Source organism: Lissotriton vulgaris, chromosome 3_1, assembly GCF_964263255.1.
Source record: "Lissotriton vulgaris chromosome 3_1, aLisVul1.2, whole genome shotgun sequence".
NCBI classification, from domain to species: Eukaryota; Metazoa; Chordata; class Amphibia; order Caudata; family Salamandridae; genus Lissotriton; species Lissotriton vulgaris.
In genome coordinates this window covers 1,584,221,375-1,584,241,426 of record NC_141689.1, presented here as the reverse complement: position 1 = coordinate 1,584,241,426, position 20,052 = coordinate 1,584,221,375, and the positions used below count along the sequence as shown (strand labels likewise).

Sequence of the window (20,052 nt, the reverse complement as noted above, 5' to 3'; positions counted from 1 at the left end):
AATGGATTTATGAAAATTGTACAGTATTGTAAAATTCTGAATATCAAATTATGTACTTGATTTGAAAACATTGTGAGAAAAGATTGTATCTATAAAATAAACTGCATTTAGTAGTATACATTTTGGGTCTTTTTTGTTTTCAACAAAGACTTCAGCGTCTTTGGTCCTGCCTTTTGTCCAGGGTACTTCCTTAATTTCCTAAGCAGTTGTCAACTCTGAAGCAAATGGTGGCCTTCAAGATTGTCATGCTGTATTTTCTAGAGGTTGCCGGCTACCTCTTGTGTGCATTCCTTTGGTCCTCAGAACCATGGGTGCTTTGAGTTGCATTTCTGCAGACAGACCTTCTGTTGACTCAAATTGTACTCCCAGGCCTCGTTTCAAGGCCTGTGGCAAAGCTGATCCAGAACCCTGGATCCACACAAAGTGCTACAGTGCTGGCCCAATACAAACTGCAGGGGCCAGTGCTGAATTCAATTACGATTACACTCTCTTGACTCCATACCCACGCAGGCCCATACCAAGCCTATGGCGCACGGTGAAATAACTAAGACATAACCACTTGTACAGCCATACCTTTGGCCTCAGTGCCAGTACTATCAGAAGCTAGAGTCCCTATTCAGCTGTTACTTTGATGCATCCATAGCTTATCTAAAGTATTTCACATCACTGATGAGGTTGGCAATCTTCACTCCCCTCAATACTGATGAATGAGCAAGATCATACACCTCAAACAAAGCATTCACATCCAAGATCGGCATGGGCAAACCTCAGGTTCTTTTAATGAATGATCATACACACCAACATAAATAACACTTTTGTCATTGTTTCAATTTTAATCATTTAAAGATGGCAAACACTCTAGGGTATACAAACAGATGTAAAAAACATTTAAACAAACTGATGGGTCATACAGACAGATGTCTACTAGGGATCGGCTAGAAGCTAGAATACAAAGAGAAGACTTGAAAATGTCTTCCAGTGAGTGTCAGAATATAAGCGATGATGGTTAAAATGAACCTTCTTGCACTAGTCTAGTGCACTCGAGCACTGCAGCGTTTGAAAGATGGTGCGGACTACTGACGCAGTGACTTTGGTCCTTTGCTCACCTGCACATGGTGCAGGGAGAAAGACTACCCTGATGGCTCCATCACCTGAACAATTGCTCCACTAGGGACCGCAAAAGAAGAGGAAAGGAATAGTAACACCATCCATCCACTAAAGTCTGGTGTGATTGGTCAAGGCCAATCTCACCATCTCCATGAGTGAGTGCACATCTTCATCTGTACAGACACTGCACAGAATGCATCCTCAATTATGTGATTGCCAGTGTTGCAGCATGGTTATCATGCCTAGAAGTTACTGAGACCCCCAACAACGCTTTAACATTAGACTACAAGCTTTGCAAGTGATGGATTCAGAGTCAATGATGTCCATCGGTGCAGTGTGTGAGGCACCCATACCTAGGAATCATCAGGAATTCTTCAATGAACTGCTGCTGATCATTCAAAAGCACACTCGACACGTGTTTACTCATTGCGACCTGCAACATTGGATGTTATAAAACTTGAAACTGTTTGAAAAGCAATGCTTTTTAATTGTTTACGGTTACTCAAAACAAAGCAGAAAATTAAACAAACTAGATTTGGAAAAGATAGTATGCCTGTATCCATGCATCAAACAGGCTAGATGCCCTGGCATTGCTCTGCTGAAACTCTGTTTCTACATCATCGAAACACAAACAAGAACAATTGCAAAATTGCATTTCCAGCATTATGTACTTACTTTGGTTACCATAACTACAACAAAATTCTTGTCGTCAATTTTGTATTCTTTTAAAGCAGTGTCATCGTTGAGGATTTTACCTAAAAGTTGAAACAGAAAATGAAACCCCAATTAAAACAAATTTAAAACCGGTCTAAACTCTGCTCCAGCAAGTAGCCACAAAGAACTACATCCAATAGGAACAATTAATTTTCATCAACTACAACACACCATCAATCATCATCCAAACTTTATTTGGTTTAAAAAAAAACATAAAAGCTTACAAATAAAACATAAACATTCACCAATTACAATGGCATATATACAGAAATGTTCTCCATAAAATACATGTCAGAGTGAAATGCTTGAATACAAATTAAAAACCGTGATCATAATGACAAAACATGGCACACACCCAAAAAAATAAGTCCTAATAAAAATCATTATTTCCCCACTTATTTCCTATATTTTACAGCATGAGCAAGACATCTTTGTACCATAATACACACTTGAACTGTCTGGGGCAATTGCAGATACTCTAAAGCCTTTTTGCACTTCCTGATATTTACATTTGTCAAAAATGGCTTTAAAAACCGATTTCGCTGTTCTTTATAGAGTTCACACAAAAAAAGAACATATGCATTTAGGATTGTGTAGTAACTGCATTACACGGACACAAATCCAAATCCTTTTTAAAGAAAACTAAGAGGGGTAGGATACCAAAAAATGGGCCAACCCTAATCTGAATGTCAACAAAAGAAATATCCGTTGACGAGACACTCAGCAAATATGGCTCTGTGCCAAAAGTAGCACACAATGGGAGGTACATCAACACCCTACTCTTCTTTCACTCACTCTCCCCTCTGCTCCACTATTTGATCCAGTAGTTCATGTTTGACCAATAACCCGGTCTGTCCGTCGATAGACATTTATTTATTTATTTTGAAAGTTTTATATAGCGCGAACAAGATCTTTGCAGATATCAGAGCGCTTTACAAAGCCGGGAATACCAACAAGAGAGTGAAATTAAACATAATAAGTGGGGAGGGTAGGTATGTGAGGGAGCAAAGTAGTACAGCCCATCAATAATATAAATATTACAGTTAAATGTGTGCATAGATAGTCAGTAGCGTCAATAATACAGGTGAAATACATAGTCATAGAGTTCGAACAGAATAATACAGATCGGTGTAGAGTCTTTCCAGATCCACGCTAATAGGTCAAGTGTATTTGGCCATAAAAATAGCTTTTACTTCTTTCTTAAAAAGTGTGATGGAGGAGATGAGCCTGGTTTCAGGAGGGAGCGAGTTCCAGATCCTGGGTGCCATTCCTGAGAAAGAGCGTTTATAAGTTTTTTCCTTCCGGAATCTTCGAGGTTTTAGCAGAAGATTGTTTGTGCCTCTAGTGTTTTCCGCCAGAGATTGACAGCTTCTGAGTGAGGTATCCGGGAGAGCTCAGGTGTAGAGCCTTGTGTGTCATGCAGGCGATTTTCAAATGTATTCTGGCTTCAAAAGGCAGCCAATCCAGTGATTTCAAGTCAGGGGAGATATGCGAGTGTTTTTATGATCCAGTGATGAGTCTCGCTGCAGCGTTTAGAGAGGCTCTTAGGGGTGCAGTAGTGGTTAACGGGAGACCGCAGAGGGCGGTGCTGCCGCATTCAATTCGCGGGATTACTAGTGCTTGTACTGCAGTTTGGAAGTCTTTGGCTGGTAGGAAGGGTTTACGTTTCCTCAGGGTATTGATTTGGAAGTTCGCTCCCTTAGTAGCCTTGCTGATATGATGCTGCATGTTGAGATTGGAGTCGAGAGTTATGCCTAGGGATTTCACTGAATCCACTATGGTGGGTTGGACATTGAGTGCAGTTAACTGTTTAAGCCAGGTTTGAGTGGTAGAGATCTTCGCGGGAGATGAGATCAGCAGGAATTCTGTTTTCAGAGCATTGAGTTTGAGATGATTATCAGCAAGCCAGGATTGGGTGCTTCTGATCGTTGAGTTCAGGAGTAAGATGTCATTGGGGGATTGTAATTTGAGATATAGTTGGGTGTCATCTGCGTACATGTGACAAAGTACATTGGATGCTTGAAGCAAGGTGGTGAGAGGTTCCATAACTAGGTTGAACAAAGTTGGTGAAAGGGAGGATCCTTGGGGGGACGCCTAACGAAACAGGTATTGGCGAGGACATCAGGTTGTTACTCTTGAATTTCTGCAACCTGTTGTGTAAAAAGGAGGTGAACCACTTGAGAACAGTCCCAGAAAGACCCATTCTTGTGTTCAAAAGATCGAGTAACTTCTCATGTTTAACAGTGTCGAATGCTGAAGAGAGATCAAGAAGGATGAGGAGGCAGGTATCACCTTGATCTAGGATTTGAAGGGCATCGTCAATTATGCGAGTCATAGCAGTTTCAGTGCTGTGTCCTGCTCGGAAGTCTGATTGATGAGGGTTGAGGAGATCAAACAGATCAATGTGTTTAGTCAGTTGTAGTTGTGCGCATTTTTCCAATAATTTGGCGAGAGTGGGAATATTGGTAATGGGACGGTAGTTGTTTAGGTCGGATGGGTCGGCAGTAGGTTTCTTTAGCAAAGGTGTGACTTGTCCAACTTTGAGGGAGTCTGGGATGGTTCCTTCTTGGAGCAAGCTGTTGATAATTTTAGTCCAGAGTGGAAGGAGCAGTGGGGTGAAATCTTTGACAGCGTTAGCAGGGAGGGGATCCGTGAGGTGATTGGAAGGTTTCAAGGTGCTGAGCAGTTTGCCTATTTCTTCTTCGGTGTAGGTTTCAAAGGTTGACCATGTTGCATTGTTTTTAGGTTCGGTGGGTGTTATGCAGTTGTGTGGTGTGGAGTCTTGCGTCAGCGCGGAGATCATTCTTTATGTTGTCAGTTTTTTGGGTAAAGAAAGCAGCGAAGTCTTCACAGGAGGGTGCTTCGTGCAAGGTACTGAGAGGTTGGGGTTGTTCCTTGGCTTGTGTTCTGATTAACACAGTTTTCTTGGGCGGTTTTTTGCATGGTCGAGCTGGAGGCTGAAGAAGTTTGCTTTTGAGCGCTTTATTTTCCTGAAGTAGGTGTTTCTCTTTTTCTTCAGGGTTTTCAGGTGCAGTGCAGTGAGAGCTGGCCTCCAGGTGCGCTCTGCCATTCGCATGGCTCGTCTATGTTCATTGAGACTCCCGTCGTACCATGGATTGGAGATTTTAGCGGAGACTCTTTTTAGCTGCATGGGAGCAGCCTCATTAATTATTGAGGTCATGGCGTTGAGATAGTGGTCAGACAGGGATTGGACATCTGTAGTGCCCGTAGGTACAAGGTTGAAGTGTACAAACCCGCTCGAGCGCTCCGATCCGCCGGTGGGGGCCTGCTGAGGGTCCCCTGGGTGAAGAAAGCGCGCATGGGAGGCAGATCTTTCAGGTGCCTAGCGGCAAACTACTGGAATAAACTTCCAGTGGACTTGCGTCTGGAACCTGAAGAAGCGAGGTTTCGAGCGAAATTAAAAACCTACCTCTATGCGAAATACCTGACTACTCAGCTACTGTGCTCCCTGTCTGCTGCCTCTCCCACTTCCAGCGCGTGGACACGCCGGTGCGCGTAACTCAGGGCTTTACAAATGTCCCTATTATTATTATTAGGAGGTCGCGGCTGTTCGGGGGTATGGAGAATGGGTTGAGTTTTTTCAGGTCTCTTTTCCAGACTTTAGGTCTGGAGGGTTGAACCGAGTGGAGTTTGACTTTTTCATTGATGTGGAATGTGACAATATGATGGTCTGACCAGTCACAGGGTTGGATAGACTCAAGTTGAGTAGCGTCCTCTTTGGCGATGATAAGGTCGAGGATATAACCTTTCTCGTGGGTCGGGCTGTTGCATAATTGTGTGAGGTCCAGGGCGCTGAGGAAGCTTTTAAGACTATTTACCACCGCATCATTGAGATCGTTCCAATGGAGGTTGAAGTCACCAAGATATATTTGGGTGAGCTGTCGTCCAGCGTTGGTTGAAATAAAGTCCATCATTTGTTGGGCGAAGATGAGGTTGTCTCTGGGTGGGTGGTAAATGCCATGAAGAGAGCATATCGGTTTGCCATCACTGATGATATCGAGGCAGATGTATTCATAGGAAGTTGGAGAGGGTAGGGAAGGCGCGGAGACTTTCAGAACAGAAAGGCTGTTCCTGTATATGCATGCGATTCCGCCACCTATCTTGCCAGACCTGTCAAGCCTAATGATGTGGTAGTTGGGGGGGAACCAGAATGTCCATTATAGGTGTAGAAGATTCGATTAGCCAGGTTTCAGTCAGGATGATTAGGTCAAGGTCCAATGTTAGGATGAGATCAGCGATGGCGGAAGAGTGTCTAGAAGCCGATCTGCAGTTTAGGAGAGTGCATTTGAGACGGGGTGTGTCAGGGGAGGAGGAGGGTACTAGAGAGAGGGGGACTTTTCTACGGTTATTCGGGACGGATATTCTGTTTAGAGTAGAGGGTCTACGGGGATTTGAGTGTATTGTGGGAATGGGGAGGTGCGAGGCGGTTGTGAGGTTTAGGGGAGCTGGGTCGTAGGAGCGGAGGAGGGAGAGAGTGTCGAGATCCGAAAGAGGGTTGCATGTGCGACGGGGGCGGTTGTTGCGACTGTGGGCAGGGATCGTGGTCCAGTGAGAGCGGCGGGTGCAGTTGTTGCGATTGTGGGGATGGATCACGGTCCTGTGTGAGCGACGTAGCTTAGGAGCGTCGTCAGGACGAGAGGAGAGCAAGTTGAGAGGGGGGGGGGTGAGTGAGGTGAGTCTAGGGGGTGTGGTGAGTAGCTCTTTGATGGTGTGCATGTCTTCTTTGATGGTGTGAATTTCTTCTTTGAGTTGTAGGAGGGAGGACATAATCTTGTCCAGCGTGGGATAAGTGTTAGTGCTGGAAGTCAAGGGTGAGTGGCTGACCTGGGACTTATCGTGCGGGTGGGGGGGGGGGGGGGGGGGGGGGGGGAGGTGGTGTTCATGCAAGGCTCCGTGATGTCATCGTACGGGTTGGTGTTAGGGAGGAGAGAGGGTAAGGGGGCGATGGGAGTGGATGAAGTACGGAGGAGGTTGGTGGCGTAGAGGAGGGAATTCGTGGCAGGCGGAGAGAGCGGGGTGGAAGTGGAGTGTATGATAGTGGTGATGAGGGAGCCTGAAGGGTAGTGAGGGCTGAGAGTGGGGGGGGAGCTGGGGTTGTAGATGGTCCTGTCTTGGGGAGGGGGAATTAAGATAGTAGATGTGGTGTGCTCTGCATGGTTAGTTAGCGTGTGGGAGTGGGGGCTGAGAGAGGGGGGGACAGAGTGTGGGATTTGTCGCTATGTGTGTCGTTCTGGTGCTGAACTAGGTTAGAGGGGTTGTGGGCGGGGTCTGTGATGTCAGGGGGGAGAGGAGGAGTGGGAGTGTTATGAGTGGGGGTCCCCGGGATGGAGGTGTGGGGGCGGCTGGTGTATGATGGGGAGATATTTGTGTCTGTGATTGCGGAGTGTGGGGTGGTTACAGCAGGTGGGTGAGTGACTGGTGTGGTGGGGGAAGTGGTGAGGTGCATGTCGTTCTGGTGCTGAGCTAGGTTAGAAGGGTTGTCGGGGGCTGTGAAGTCCGGGGTGATATTACTGGAGGGGATGTGAGTGGAAGTCCGATGGTTGGAGAGGTTCTCTTTGAAAGTGGGGAACAGGTTGTCTAGTAGTTCCAGGTTCCTGTCTGTGGATTGAATTAGGACAATCCCGTTATTGTAGATAGTAATGGTGGTTCTGCCTAGGAAGAGTTGGGATGGTGTGATGGAGAGAGTTAAGCCATGAGCGGATTTCCTGGTGTTGGAGACAGTGAGTAAGGTGAGGAACGTTTTTCTCCATTGAGCTCTGCGAGAGGTGTGGAAGATGATATCGATGTTCAGGGATCCATTGACCGGTGAGAAGTAGGTGTCGACAAAGGGGGTTTCAGGGTGGGACCTCAGGAAGTTGTGTTTAAAGCGTTTAGCGGCTTTTTTGGTGAGTGTGGAAGGGTAGTTGATTTTATATGTGTGCTTGCTGATGGGCTCCATGTTGGGATGGCGGTATAGGTGGGTGTGGCGGTAAAGGTGGGTGTGGGAGGGTGGACGATGGTGATACACATGTGCAAAGAACAATGCAGACAGTAAGTTACATGGTACACAAGTGACATTAGTGAATAACAAAAATAGCCAAAATATAGAGGTAGCAATCTGTGCAAACCAAAAATAAACAGTGAGAATGGGTGCAGCTTACACAATGTACACAAATGAACAAAGATATATGAGGCAGCAGACGGTACAGCTTACACAATGTACCGAAATATACAAAAATATAGGTGGTATCAAACGGTGCATATCCAGAATAAAAGTGAAATAGGTGCAGCTTACAGAGATGTACAGTACCCAAATAAAAGAATAATATTGATGATATACTGAAACAAAATACCTGTGTCACCAAAAAGCTGCATGAAGCAATATTGATACTAGTGATCCGCCAGAAAAATTTGAGGTAGCGCTCGGTACGTTACCAGTGAAGAAAAGTGAGATGTGTGCAGGTTACAAAAAATGTACAAAATACAAGTAGAGGTATAGTACTGCAATAAAGGCAGACACTTTATCACACGAGTGTTCAAATACCCAAAGTAAATGTAAGTAAAAACGTACAAAATACAAGTAGAGGTATAGTACTGCAAAAATAGGCAGGCACTTAATCACACGAGGGTTTGAAAACAGAGCTATGTAAAGTGCGCTGCGTAAAAAGGCCAGGTCTTAGGGAATGGCCAGATAGTGGGAATGACTAGTCCATGATGGCCGCCAAAGAGAGAGAGAAACTAGTCTAAAATGGCAGCCCAATAGGGAAGATGGAGACGGTAGTCCTCTGTCTGTTGTGATGCTTTGAAAACAGAGAAGTACAGTTTCAGTTTCTATTTGAGCAGGCCCAGTTCCTGGCTTGCTGGGAGGGAGTCTTATCTCTGCAATGGAGGTCTTGTGTGGGGGAGTTAGGTTGCGGAGCCTCGTGAGCACCAGAGGTATAGAAGGGGATTTATTACTACAGTTTTATGACCCCGGCCATTTTGAACAAAGGAGGTTTTTCAAATATGTGTACAGGCAAGTGGGGTAAATAAATACCTTTCTTGTGAGCTCAGCTCAGCAAGTGCGCCGATGTTGATAGCAAGGTTATTCAAAGATGGTCTAGTCAGAGTACACAGCTGCCGTGTGCATCGATCTCTGGCAGGTTGCAGGACAATGTTCGTGTATGGTCAGAGCATCAGGGCTGCACTCCCCATCTCCTCAATGAATGCTGCAGTGTGCCTCCCGATGACTGTCTCCCCCATCCTGCAATTCCCCTGTGCATCTCCGTCCGCCCCAGAGCTCACCCAGGCACCCCCCCTCGAGCGTCGTCACCTCCAGCTCCCGGCGTGGCAAGGGTAAGCTCCCGCCGACCGCCGTCCACACTGATCCCGCCTGCCTCAGGGCTCCTCTCCGGCAGCTCCCCGGGCGGCGGCGCCCCTCCTCAGATCGCCCCCAGCACTCGGCCTCTCTCAGCCCTCCGATGCCGCCGTGACTCACTGCTGTGGAGCCGGCGGCTCTGCTCCTCTGATCTCCGCTGGTCGCAGCAACCAGTGTAACAGCCCGCGTCACTGCCGTGGAGCGGGCCTCTCTCAGCCCCCGATGCCGCCGTGAATCCTGTGGGGCCGCTCCGGCGGTAACAGGCAGACCCCCCACAGCCAGGAGCCCTCCTGCGGGCAGCACAGGGCTCGCGGCTCCAAGCTTGGCCAGCGGTGCGAGACTACCCAGTCCGGTGCAGTCCCGGGAGCCCTCCTGCGGCTCACGCCCCTCAGGACCGCTCCGGTGGTGATGGGCAGGCCCCCAGACCGTCCGGAGCCCTCCCGCGGGCAGTAAAGCACTCACTGTGTGGCTGGCGGTGGTGCGGGACTCCCCCGCAGAACCATCCCAAGTCTGGTGTAACCACGGGAGCCCTCCGACCTCCAGGCGATCCCTGACTCCAGCTGCACCAATGTCCAGCGCCAGTGTGCAGCGCCGGAGCAGCAGCCGTCCGCTCAGCAGTGTGCAGCGCCGGAGCAGCAGCCGTACGCTCAGCAGCCGATCACAGGCAGCTCCTACAAAGTCCAGCGGTGCGCAGCTCCTCAGTGGAACCACCACAGGTCCGGTACAGAACGGGCGCCTTCCTTCGACCTCAGGGCGATCCCGGACTCCAGCACCTCCAAAGTCCAGCGCCAGAACAGCAGCCGTCCGCTCAGCAGCTGATCTCAAGGCAGCTCGTGCGATGTCCAGCGCCTGGGCAGCAGCCGTCCTCCAAAACAGGTACTAATACTAGTTTTACATCCAGTTATTTGTTCCAGTTACTCGTTGTTGTACAAATCCTCGAAGATGCGGGTGCTAACGGGGATTAAATCCAGAATTGGAACCCCAAGCACTCGGAGCTCTGACCAGGAGCTCCTACCCGGCGGCCATCTTACTCAGTACATCCGATTGCAAAACAGCTCTGTCCTCCCAATTACATTAAGTTCATTTTTAGGGCTCGGCCTAGCGTACACTGCGCAGCAGTGTCGCGCGGGCAGAGATCTTATGTTTTTCAGTACTGGGGTTGAAACCTCCTCTCTTCCATTGGCTAGCTCCATAAATGGAGGCTAGCCATTGGAAGAGAATGATGTCAATCAGTTTTGGAGCAGATTCGTGGGCGTTTGTCTTTAAGCCCCGCCCCCTTTGTTTCGTCATTAAGAGGTGGGCCATGGTGGGCGTTTAGTTTTTTTTTTTTTTTTTACAGGAATGTTTTTCGCCATATCTAGCGTCTCTGTTGCCGGGAGGGACATATCAATTTCTGTTGCGGGGGATCTCGCACACACCAGGCAGCACGGGATGTTTTCCTTCTCCGCCGCCTCCCCCTCGCCGCCGGGCTGCACCCCTCTCCCTCTCCAGCGGCCATGCTGCCTCAGCTCAACACACACACAATGAAGGCACGCAGCTGGCAGGCAGCGAGTTACCGGTCTTTCCCACGGCGCTCTGCCCCCGCACCACCAGGCGCATGGTGCAAGCAGCGAGCGGGAGCCAAGCAGACAGAGTGCCGCAGAGGGATGGGCGAGCTCATGGTGCCCAGGCTCAGTCAGCTGCTCCGTTCTCGGTGCCCTAACATCTCTGCTGCCCGCTGCTCCCTGGACCTCGCTCCCTCTGTCTCTCCTCAGACTCCGATGCGGCGAGCACGCTGGCTCTGGCGCAGCTCCATGTCCCCAGCCTCGGCGCCTGCACCCTTCTGCCCGGATCTCTGCTCTAGCTGTGGCAGTGGGCATCTTTTCCTGCCTGACGGCCTGGGAGGAGCGGCCACAACGTTTTGCAAAGGCGCCGGAGCGCCATAAAAATCACTCAGGCGTCCCCAGCGGGGAGCCACTTTTGCCAGACCTAATCTTTTTCCTCCCCACATCTGATCCCCAGAGGCTGGCTTACTCTTTGCTTTCTCTTTGTATCACATATTTGGTTGAAATGACGGAAACAGCAAAATACAAGTCGGGCGCCACACTTTGTATTTATGATGTGTATCACATATTTGGATGCAATGACGGAAACAGCAAAATACAAGTCGGGCGCCACACACAGTAAGGCTCTGTGTGGGTGTAAATGCAATAGGTCCTGCATTTGCGAGTGATTACGCTATTGGCATTGTAAATGACAATGCCATTTATTTAACTATTAAGCTATTGGCAATGTAAATGACAATGCCATTTATTTATGATTTTTTACATAGTCTTTTGACATTTGTCTTATGAGCCTTGGTAAAGTTGTAAACAACCAAGTATAGACTGTGTTAATGCTGACTCTGGTCTTGACCAGATTGAAAGCCGAAGTGTGAGAAAGTGCCATCTTTCTTGCACTGGTATGCCCTCACTTTTTGCTGAAATGCTGATGTGCTTTGACGGAGTGTGCACTGAGCTCCTGCCAACCATATGCCCAGGGCCTGTGTTCCTTCCCTAAAACTGTTGAAACTAAAACACAATTGGCATCTCAGGCCACCTGTCAGTCCCTAGTAGATGGTACCCTAGGTACCCAGAGCATGGTGACCAGAGAAGACCCCTAAGGGCTGCAGCACTTATTGTGCCACCCTTAGGGGCCCTGTACCCGGACGCCCACACACTGCCTTTGCAGGCTGAGTGTCTAAGTACAGTATTAAACAAAGAGTCGACATGGCACACATCCCTGTGTGCCATGCCCACAAGACCCACTGCCCTGGCATACCTCAGTCAGGCCCTAGCTGGGTGCCCTATGCAAGTGGTGTGGGCACAGGTGCACGAGCCCTGTGCCCCTACAGTACCCAGGGTCATTCTTGGGCACTGTAAGTGCTTTGATGCCATTAAGAGTATATAGTGCTGGGAGGTAGTCATTACGAACTCCACAGCCCCATAATGGCTACAATGAAGACTGACAAGTTTGATATCTAACGTCTCAGCACATTAAACCGGCACTGATGCCAGTGTGGGATTTAATGTAAAATGCACGAGAGGGACTCTTAAAGATGCCCCCTGAAAACCTAACCAACAATCCACGTCTGAGAGGCTGCCTAGGCTGCCACACAGCAGACATGTTGCTGAACCCCTGGGTGGAGAGCCCCCCGCTCTCCTGGGCCTGCAACAATGCACATACTGGGCGAGGTGCTAGGTCTCCTCCCCGAGGATGGGCAGGGGGAAGTTTCAAAGGCCTGCCGCCTTTGTGAGCTTCTCCAGACCACTTGCTGTACTCAGCAACTGGCCCCCACCAGTTCTGACCCCCACTCTGGCGGGAAACCCTACGTCAGGAAGAGGGGTGTGCCAGCCTATGCCAACCCCACCCTTTAGATGGGAGAGGCAAGGTGAAGCACAACCCCGGGCTCCGGCCATCTTGAAGATGGGAAGCCCTGCACAATCACAGCTAGGTCCCTTCCCCCACAGGAGAGAAGCAGATTAGGGGGTGTACCGACCCCAGGACAGGGACCTATTGGTCCCTGCCCTTGCCCTACCTGTAACTCCCCAAAATTCAGTATTTAGGGGCACCCTGAACCTTCCTTCCCTCAGATCCCGATAAGAAAACAACAAAGAAGATCAAGAAGAAAAAGACCCGCCATGCAGCTGCTAACAGGACGACACCAACTGACTTGGCCCCAGCCCTACCGGCCTGTCGACCCTGGAACCTGCCCCTGCTGAATCCCGGCGACTCCTGCGGACAGCAACCTTAGAATGCCCGGAGGACCCGATGCCTTGACCCTCTCAAAGACTGGGGACTCCGCTGAGCAGAGGCTCTGCTCCCTCAACCATACTCTTGGTGCCAGCCAGGAACTGCAATTCCAGCCCACTCTGCACCCGCCGAGCCCGGCCCGTGCCAGAGTGAGATAAGACCGCGAGAACGTCCCCCTGGCGACTGGGACCCAAAGTCCAGTGCCCAAAGACCCTCCTCGACAACCCAGACGTCTGCAGCCTCAGAACCAGGGACCTCTCCAACCGCGACCAGCCGAGGGTAAGATTTCCCGACACGGAAAGACACCCCTGCACCCGGCGCCCCACGGCCCCCTGCGCCCTCCTTTGGGGTACTCATCTCTTCTCCAAAAACCCAACTAACCTCTCGAAGTAGTGGTCACACATGAAGAATCTCCGTCCCAGAGCCTGCAGCCTTTGTTCACCATGTTACTTTCCCATTGGATAACATTGAGCGCCCGACGGCTCAAAAGCACCCTGCACCCAGCCGCCCGAGTGCCGCTGGAAGTGCAACTACTACACCGCTTTACTTCCCCACTTGCCCTGAGTAAGTGATCAGGAGCTCAGCTCACAGCTGCGTGGACTGCCAGCTTGCAGCCACCAACCAAAGGCTCCCGAACCTCCATCGGATTGCATTGGGACTACTCTCTCTGCACCCGGCTGCCCCTGTGCAGCTGAGGGTGTAACAACTGTTCCTTTCCGCCCCTGGGAGACCCCCCCCCCAGAGTCTTAACCTCACCAGTCGAGTATTTACCTGAAAGCCGATAACTCACTTTCCTTCCATAGGCTAACATTGACTGGTTTTCACTGAAATTTCTTCGAAGTGTTGATTTTTGAAACTTTAAAATATTCCTCTAAAATCAGCCAAATAACGATTTCCGAAATACTCACCTGGGATCAGGAGAGAAACCAGTGCTGTACTTTCTAGTTCACTATTGAACCTCAAAAGTAATCTTCATCGTACTTACCAGTTACCTGTATTTTCTTCCATAGGAAACCATTGACTCTCAGAAATTTCTTTTAAGTGTCGATTTTTGCAAATTACAAATATTCTTTAAAAATCGTACCAACGGGAGGGAGGAGCTTCGCCGGCGATCAAGATGGCCGCGTGAGCTCGGAGCTCCGAAGACCTCCCGATCCTCCGCAATAATCCTGCTATCTATCCTGTCCCACGATGGTGGGAATCGACTGCTAAGTGGGTCCTGATGCGGCGCCCGCTTTCGGAATGAAAATCGGACATTCCTGGACTTAGTTAGCTCGACGGACCCCGGAGGCTCCGCCCGCGTCATTGGCTATCGTCGCGGGGTACAGCGGTACTTCCACACGGGCGCCTCTTTGTCTGCGCTTTGTCCCCCCCGATGAGCAACTCTGGTATCTGCACGCCCTGCTACTCGGCCTAAGTACCGGAGCCTGGCAACATCATCGCGTGTGTGGCGCACCTACCACGAGGCTTCTTTGCCCCGGTTGACCGTCCGGCCTGGGAGTGCCAATATGGCGGGCAGAGGAGACCTGGACAAAGGCAAGTCCCAGCGGGTCAACAGAAAACCGTCCCAGTCCCAGTCCACTATTCCGGAGCGATTTTCCCAGTCGAAGGGCTCGCCGGTACAGGCGGACCACACTAAAGACTCGAAAAGGGATAGATCACCGGACGATTCTGACATAACGCTTCGGGACGTCCTGGGCGCGATCACGGGAGTACAGACGGAGATGCACTCTCTCCGGGAGGAACTGTCCAGCAAGGTCGACTCCCTGAAGATTGAGTTGAACCTCATCAGGACTGACCTCGGGAAAACCAATGACCGGGTGAAGTCGTTGGACCTCAAGACGACTAGCCTGGTCACTGATGTGTCTGATATCCAGACGGAGGTGCGTGACCTGAAGTTGGCGAACGGAATGCTGGCGCGCCGACTGGACGAGTTTGAAGGCCGTGCGCGGCGCCAGAACGTCCGCATTACCGGGGTACCGGAGAAGGCCGAAGAGGACTCGGCTGAACTTTTCGTGGAGGATCTGGTGCTTAAGAACTTGGCGCCGGGGGGCCTGAGTAAGTTCTTTTCGGTGGAACGGGCCCACAGGATACCGGGGGGACCACCGAAGTCGGGCGCTTCCCCTCGCCCCATCATCGCACGGCTCTTTAACTTTAGAGACAGAGACGCTATCCTGCAGGCATCGAGGACCGCGGGTCCTCTGCGCTTCCAGAACTCTGACGTGAACTTTTTTCCGGATTTCCATGCAGAAAAAACGTCAGAGCTTTACCGGGGTGAAACGGAGACTGAGAGAAATGGGCCTGCGGTATTCCATGCTCTACCCCGCCAAGCTCTGCATCGAACGTGACCACCGGACCTTGTTTTTTGACTTTCCGGATGAGGTGGGGCACTGGCTGGACACCCTGCCACAGGAACGACGCGAACCGGCTGACCAGACGGAGGAGACCACCGGGGGCGCGGAAGCGCAGGAATGATTATTCATCGTTTGACTTTCCGTGAGCTGAGTAGCCGTATGGGACTTCAACTTAAGACACTGCTGCTATTGGTTTGACTCGTTTTGTCAATAATATGGGGGATGACGGGGGGTGATAGGATGTCTCCTTTCTCCTCTGTGGGCTTCTTGTAGATTAGTTAAGGGGCGACAGGCACACTGCTAGTTGGGGTGGATTATAGTCTAATGCAGGGGTGCAGGGTGGTGGGTAGTTGGGGTGTGTTTTTTCAACTTCTTCCCTTGTCTTATTCTTTGTCCTGGCTGAGGATTCATTGCGCTGCTATGTTGTTGTTGTGGGCGCCATTGCGGATGGGGGGGAGGGGGCGGAGCGTCCTTGACGATGGGGGGTAGATCGCTTAACTTGTTGAGCTGGAATGTCAACGGGTTGGGGGACCGCATTAAGAGGGGTGTTGTGTTGCAGATGCTCAAACGTTGTTCGCCTGATGTGGTTTTCCTGCAGGAGACCCACCTAGTGGGGCACACTTGTAAAGCTTTGAATAGACGTGGTTTCAAAATGGTGGCACACTCGGGGTTCTCCTCGGGATCACGAGGGGTGGGCATCATGGTGCGCATGTCCCTCCCGTTGGAGGTGGAGTCGGTGCTTGTGGATGAGAGAGGCAGATATGTGGCTGTGGTGGGCAAATGGGAGGGCCGCACGCTAGTTTTGGTTTCGGTTTATATTCCCCCGGGGCTACAGGAGACTACTTTCAGGGATCTAGCTGGCGCCATTTTAGGTCTCCCCGAGGGACTGTTACTTGTGGGTGGTGATTTTAACTCAGTCGTTTCCGGGAACCTGGACCGCTTCCCATCCAGAGATCTGCGTCCTTCCCAGTCCTGGCTGTCTGATTTTCTGAGTTCCATGGGGATGGTAGATTGCTGGCGTCTGTTGCACCCCTCCCAGAGACAGTACACGTTCCTCTCCGGCGCCCATGGTAGCCTTTCTAGACTAGACTACGTCCTCACCCCGGCTGCCCAGGCGCAATCCGTGTCCACTGCGCGTCTTCTGGCTAGGGGCATTTCGGATCATTCCCCAGTTTGGGTTTCCTTTGACTTTCAGATCCCCGCGTCCTCGCGGGTGGCTCCCATTAACCCTTGGTACTTTCGCGACCCGGAGACCAGGTCGCTCCTGGCTAAGGCTATGGATCGGTACTTTGTCGAGAATACGGGCTCGGTTGACTCAGCCGTCTCACTTTGGGAGGCCTTCAAAGCCGTGCTTCGCGGCGAGGCCTTCTCCTTGATTGCGGAGGCCCGCCGTCGGCGGGACGAGGACGTAGTTCGACTGGAATCCGACATTGCTGAGTTAAACTCCCAGCTGGTGCTGGGCCCATCCCCCGAACTACTCCACGCTCTCTCCCTCAAGCAGTCTGAGCTCCGGGCGACCGCCACTGATGCGGTGAAAGCCCTGAGCAGGGAGCAACAAGGCAGGATATATGATGCGGGAGACAAGGCTGGCAAGCTCCTGGCGTGGCTAGATAGAAGGGAACTCGCGTCTCGGGTGGCCCCGGAGTTGGTGAGTGCGGATGGCCTATCCTTAACGGACCCGGCGGCTATAGTTGGGTCCTTTGCAGACTACTTCGAGGAGGTTTACGCCTCCGCGGACCCCCTTCCGGAGTCCGCGTCGGCTTCCTTCTTGGAGGACATTGAGCTTCCCTGCCTCTCGGATCTCGAGCGTGACGACATGGATCGGGACCTGACGGTAGATGAGATGGCCTTGGCTATTAAATCACTACGCTCGGGCAAAGCTCCGGGGCCCAACGGAATCCCGGTTGAGCTTTACAAACTCAGAGCCGACGCGCTTGCCGCACCTTTGTTGAACATGTTCCTTGAGGCCCGGGAGGCGGGAGAACTCCCCCCCCGACCAGCGACTGGCCACCATTGTGGTGATACACAAGGAGGGGAAGCCACGAGATCTTTGCCGATCCTACCGACCCATCTCCCTCTTAAACGCCGAACCCAAGATTCTGGCCAAGCTACTGGCTAACCGGTTGGTGGGAGTGATTTCGGACCTGGTCCACCCAGACCAGTCCGGCTTCATACCGCACCGGAATACGGCGCTCAACCTGAGACGGCTTCACGCAGTAATGGCACGCATACATCTGCTTCGTGAACCTACTGTCCTCGCCTCTCTCGACGCCACTATGGCCTTCGACTCGTTGGAGTGGAACTACCTATGGGCAGTTCTGGCCAAGTTGGGGTTTGGGCCCGCTTTCATTGGCTGGGTCCGACTACTGTATTCTGCTCCACTGGCCAATGTGGCGGTTAATGGTCGGTTGTCGGCCTCGTTTGCGCTGCACAGGGGCACTAGACAAGGTTGCCCGCTTTCCCCGCTCCTGTTCGCCCTGGCGCTTGAGCCTCTGGCGGCCTGGATCAGAACGCACCCCGATATCTTCGGGATAACGTGGTCCCCGGGATTCGAAGATCGGGTGTCGCTCTACGCGGACGACATCCTTTTGTATCTCACCTCTCCCTGCCACTCGCTCATAGTGGCCTTCGACCTCTTGGGGACCTTCGGGGCCCACTCGGGCCTAGTAATCAACTGGACTAAGTCCTCGTTGTATGTGCTGTCCGGAGACACGCCGCGCCTTCCCCGTGGGTGCTCAATACTGGTAGCCCAGCAAGGCTTTCGGTATTTGGGCATTTACGTGTCGCGGGACTCCCGAGCCCGTTACTCGCACAACCTCCTCCCACCATTGGAGCGGCTGCGCCGGGACGTCGAGGGCTGGAAAAAGTTGCCGATCTCTCTGATGGGTAGAGCTGCCGTGTTTAAAATGATGGCGTTGCCTCGCTTCCTGTATGCCCTACAGAATACTCAGGATCCCGTGCCGGCGAAATACTTTGCGTATATCGAATCCCTGCAGCGAGCGTTGCTGTGGGATGGTAGGCCACGAATCTCGCTGGCTAAGCTGACTATACCAAGTTACGATGGGGGCATTGCCCTGCCTGATGCGAGGCGCTACTACTGGGCGTCCCAGCTCGCGGCAATCAATCACGGCCTCTACGGCCCGGCGATCAACCCGGGCCCCTCTATGGATCGGTGGCTCGTGGGAGATGGGAACTACTATAGAGCGTTATACTCCGGGTCTCTGGATCGGAAGCTGACAGGTCCCACTAAGACGATGGTGCGTATATGGCGCGCAGTCACTAAAACTTTGGGCTGGCAAAACAGGGTTACCATGGCCACCCCGCTGTTTGATTCAGACGTACTGGGGAAGCTGTGGCATACTAAGGGCTTCGACAGGTGGGACACCATTGGGATATCCAAGGTTGGGGACATGGTGGCCAGGGGACGGGTCAAGTCGTTTGAGGTGTTGCAATCTGAGTTCCAACTGGTGGCAACGGAATACTTCCGACACGCCCAGCTTAGTCATGCCCTCTCCCCCTATGTATCGGAAGGGGAGGCGATCCCCGAATCATCTCCCCTGGAAGATCGGGTGCTGGACGGTCATATGCCGGACAGCGCTATCTCCCTAACGTATAAAAAACTTATTAATGTGAGAGTTGATTTGTTGGTGCGATTGAGAGAGCTCTGGGTGCATGACGGCATAGAGGTGGATGACGAAGAGTGGCAATCGGCGGTCTCCTCACCTAGAGAGGTGGCCATATCGGCGCGGCTCCGCCTGGTGCAGCTGAAGATATTGCACAGGGTGTATGTCACCGGCCCCAGACTCCTACATATGGGACTTTCTACGGATGGCATGTGCCGGCGGGGGTGTGGTATGCTTGGGACCTTCCTGCACATCATATGGGAATGTCCAGGAATGGCCCGGTATTGGACACGTGTGCATGATGTTATGAAAGAAGTGACTGGTGTGGCCCTACCGGCTGAGGCCCGGCGATGCCTCCTCAACATTTGGGGCCCGACTGATTATAGCGTTGCGCAGACCCGCTGGGTCACCTTGGGCAACATGGTGGCCAAGAGAGACATCGCCCAGAAATGGGGTGCGCCTGCTCCTCCCTCGCTCAGCCTATGGGAAACCAATATGGACTGGTGCATGCTGCGTGAGAAGACGGTGTATGTGGCCAGGGGCAAACCCAAAATGTGGAGGTCTGTGTGGGGTGCCTGGAACTCTCATAGAGGTGACATTTGCGACCCCCCCGTGGAACTTGATTCCGAGGTCCAGCTTTCCCCGCAATGCCCCCTACCTGTGGTTCCAGATTGCTTATCCTGCTGTGCTACTTCCCACGTGACTCACTGTTGTCATTCTCAGTGTGCTGCCTTGGGTGTGCAGCCCTCGACCCCCTCCCGCTACGCAAGTCCGCTGTATCTGTATTGTCCTCAGCCTACCCTCTCTCTCTTCCTTTTTCTTTCGTGCTTACCGCACACCTCTTTCTCTTGGCCTTTTCGGGCCTTCCTACCTCATGGTTTATTTATTTCTGAGTTTGATGTTAATTAAAATTAAACCCGATTGCTCCTGCTTAGGGTATTGTACATGACCTTTCCTGCTGCCTCAATGCTGCCTGGCCTCCGGGATGTATGGCTGAATAGCGGTGTACTTTTTCTGCAAATAAAGGTTTTCCAAAAAAAAAAAAAAAAAAAATCGTACCAACTACTGAAATGTCATTACTTACCTGTCTTAGTTAGAGATCCCAGTGCTGAACCTAGGAGTCCAG

At 51.4% G+C, this 20,052-nt stretch overlaps 1 protein-coding gene across 1 annotated transcript in view; it reads right to left on the bottom strand.

The window, feature by feature from the left end:
• Positions 1–20,052, bottom strand: part of RAD23B (RAD23 nucleotide excision repair protein B) — a 366,676-nt gene that overhangs the window by 181,969 nt on the left and 164,655 nt on the right. Inside the window, exon 3 of the mRNA XM_086962076.1 lies at positions 1,783–1,862. Within this exon, the coding sequence (XP_086818202.1) occupies positions 1,783–1,862 (80 nt within the window). The remainder of the gene's footprint in view (positions 1–1,782; positions 1,863–20,052) is intronic.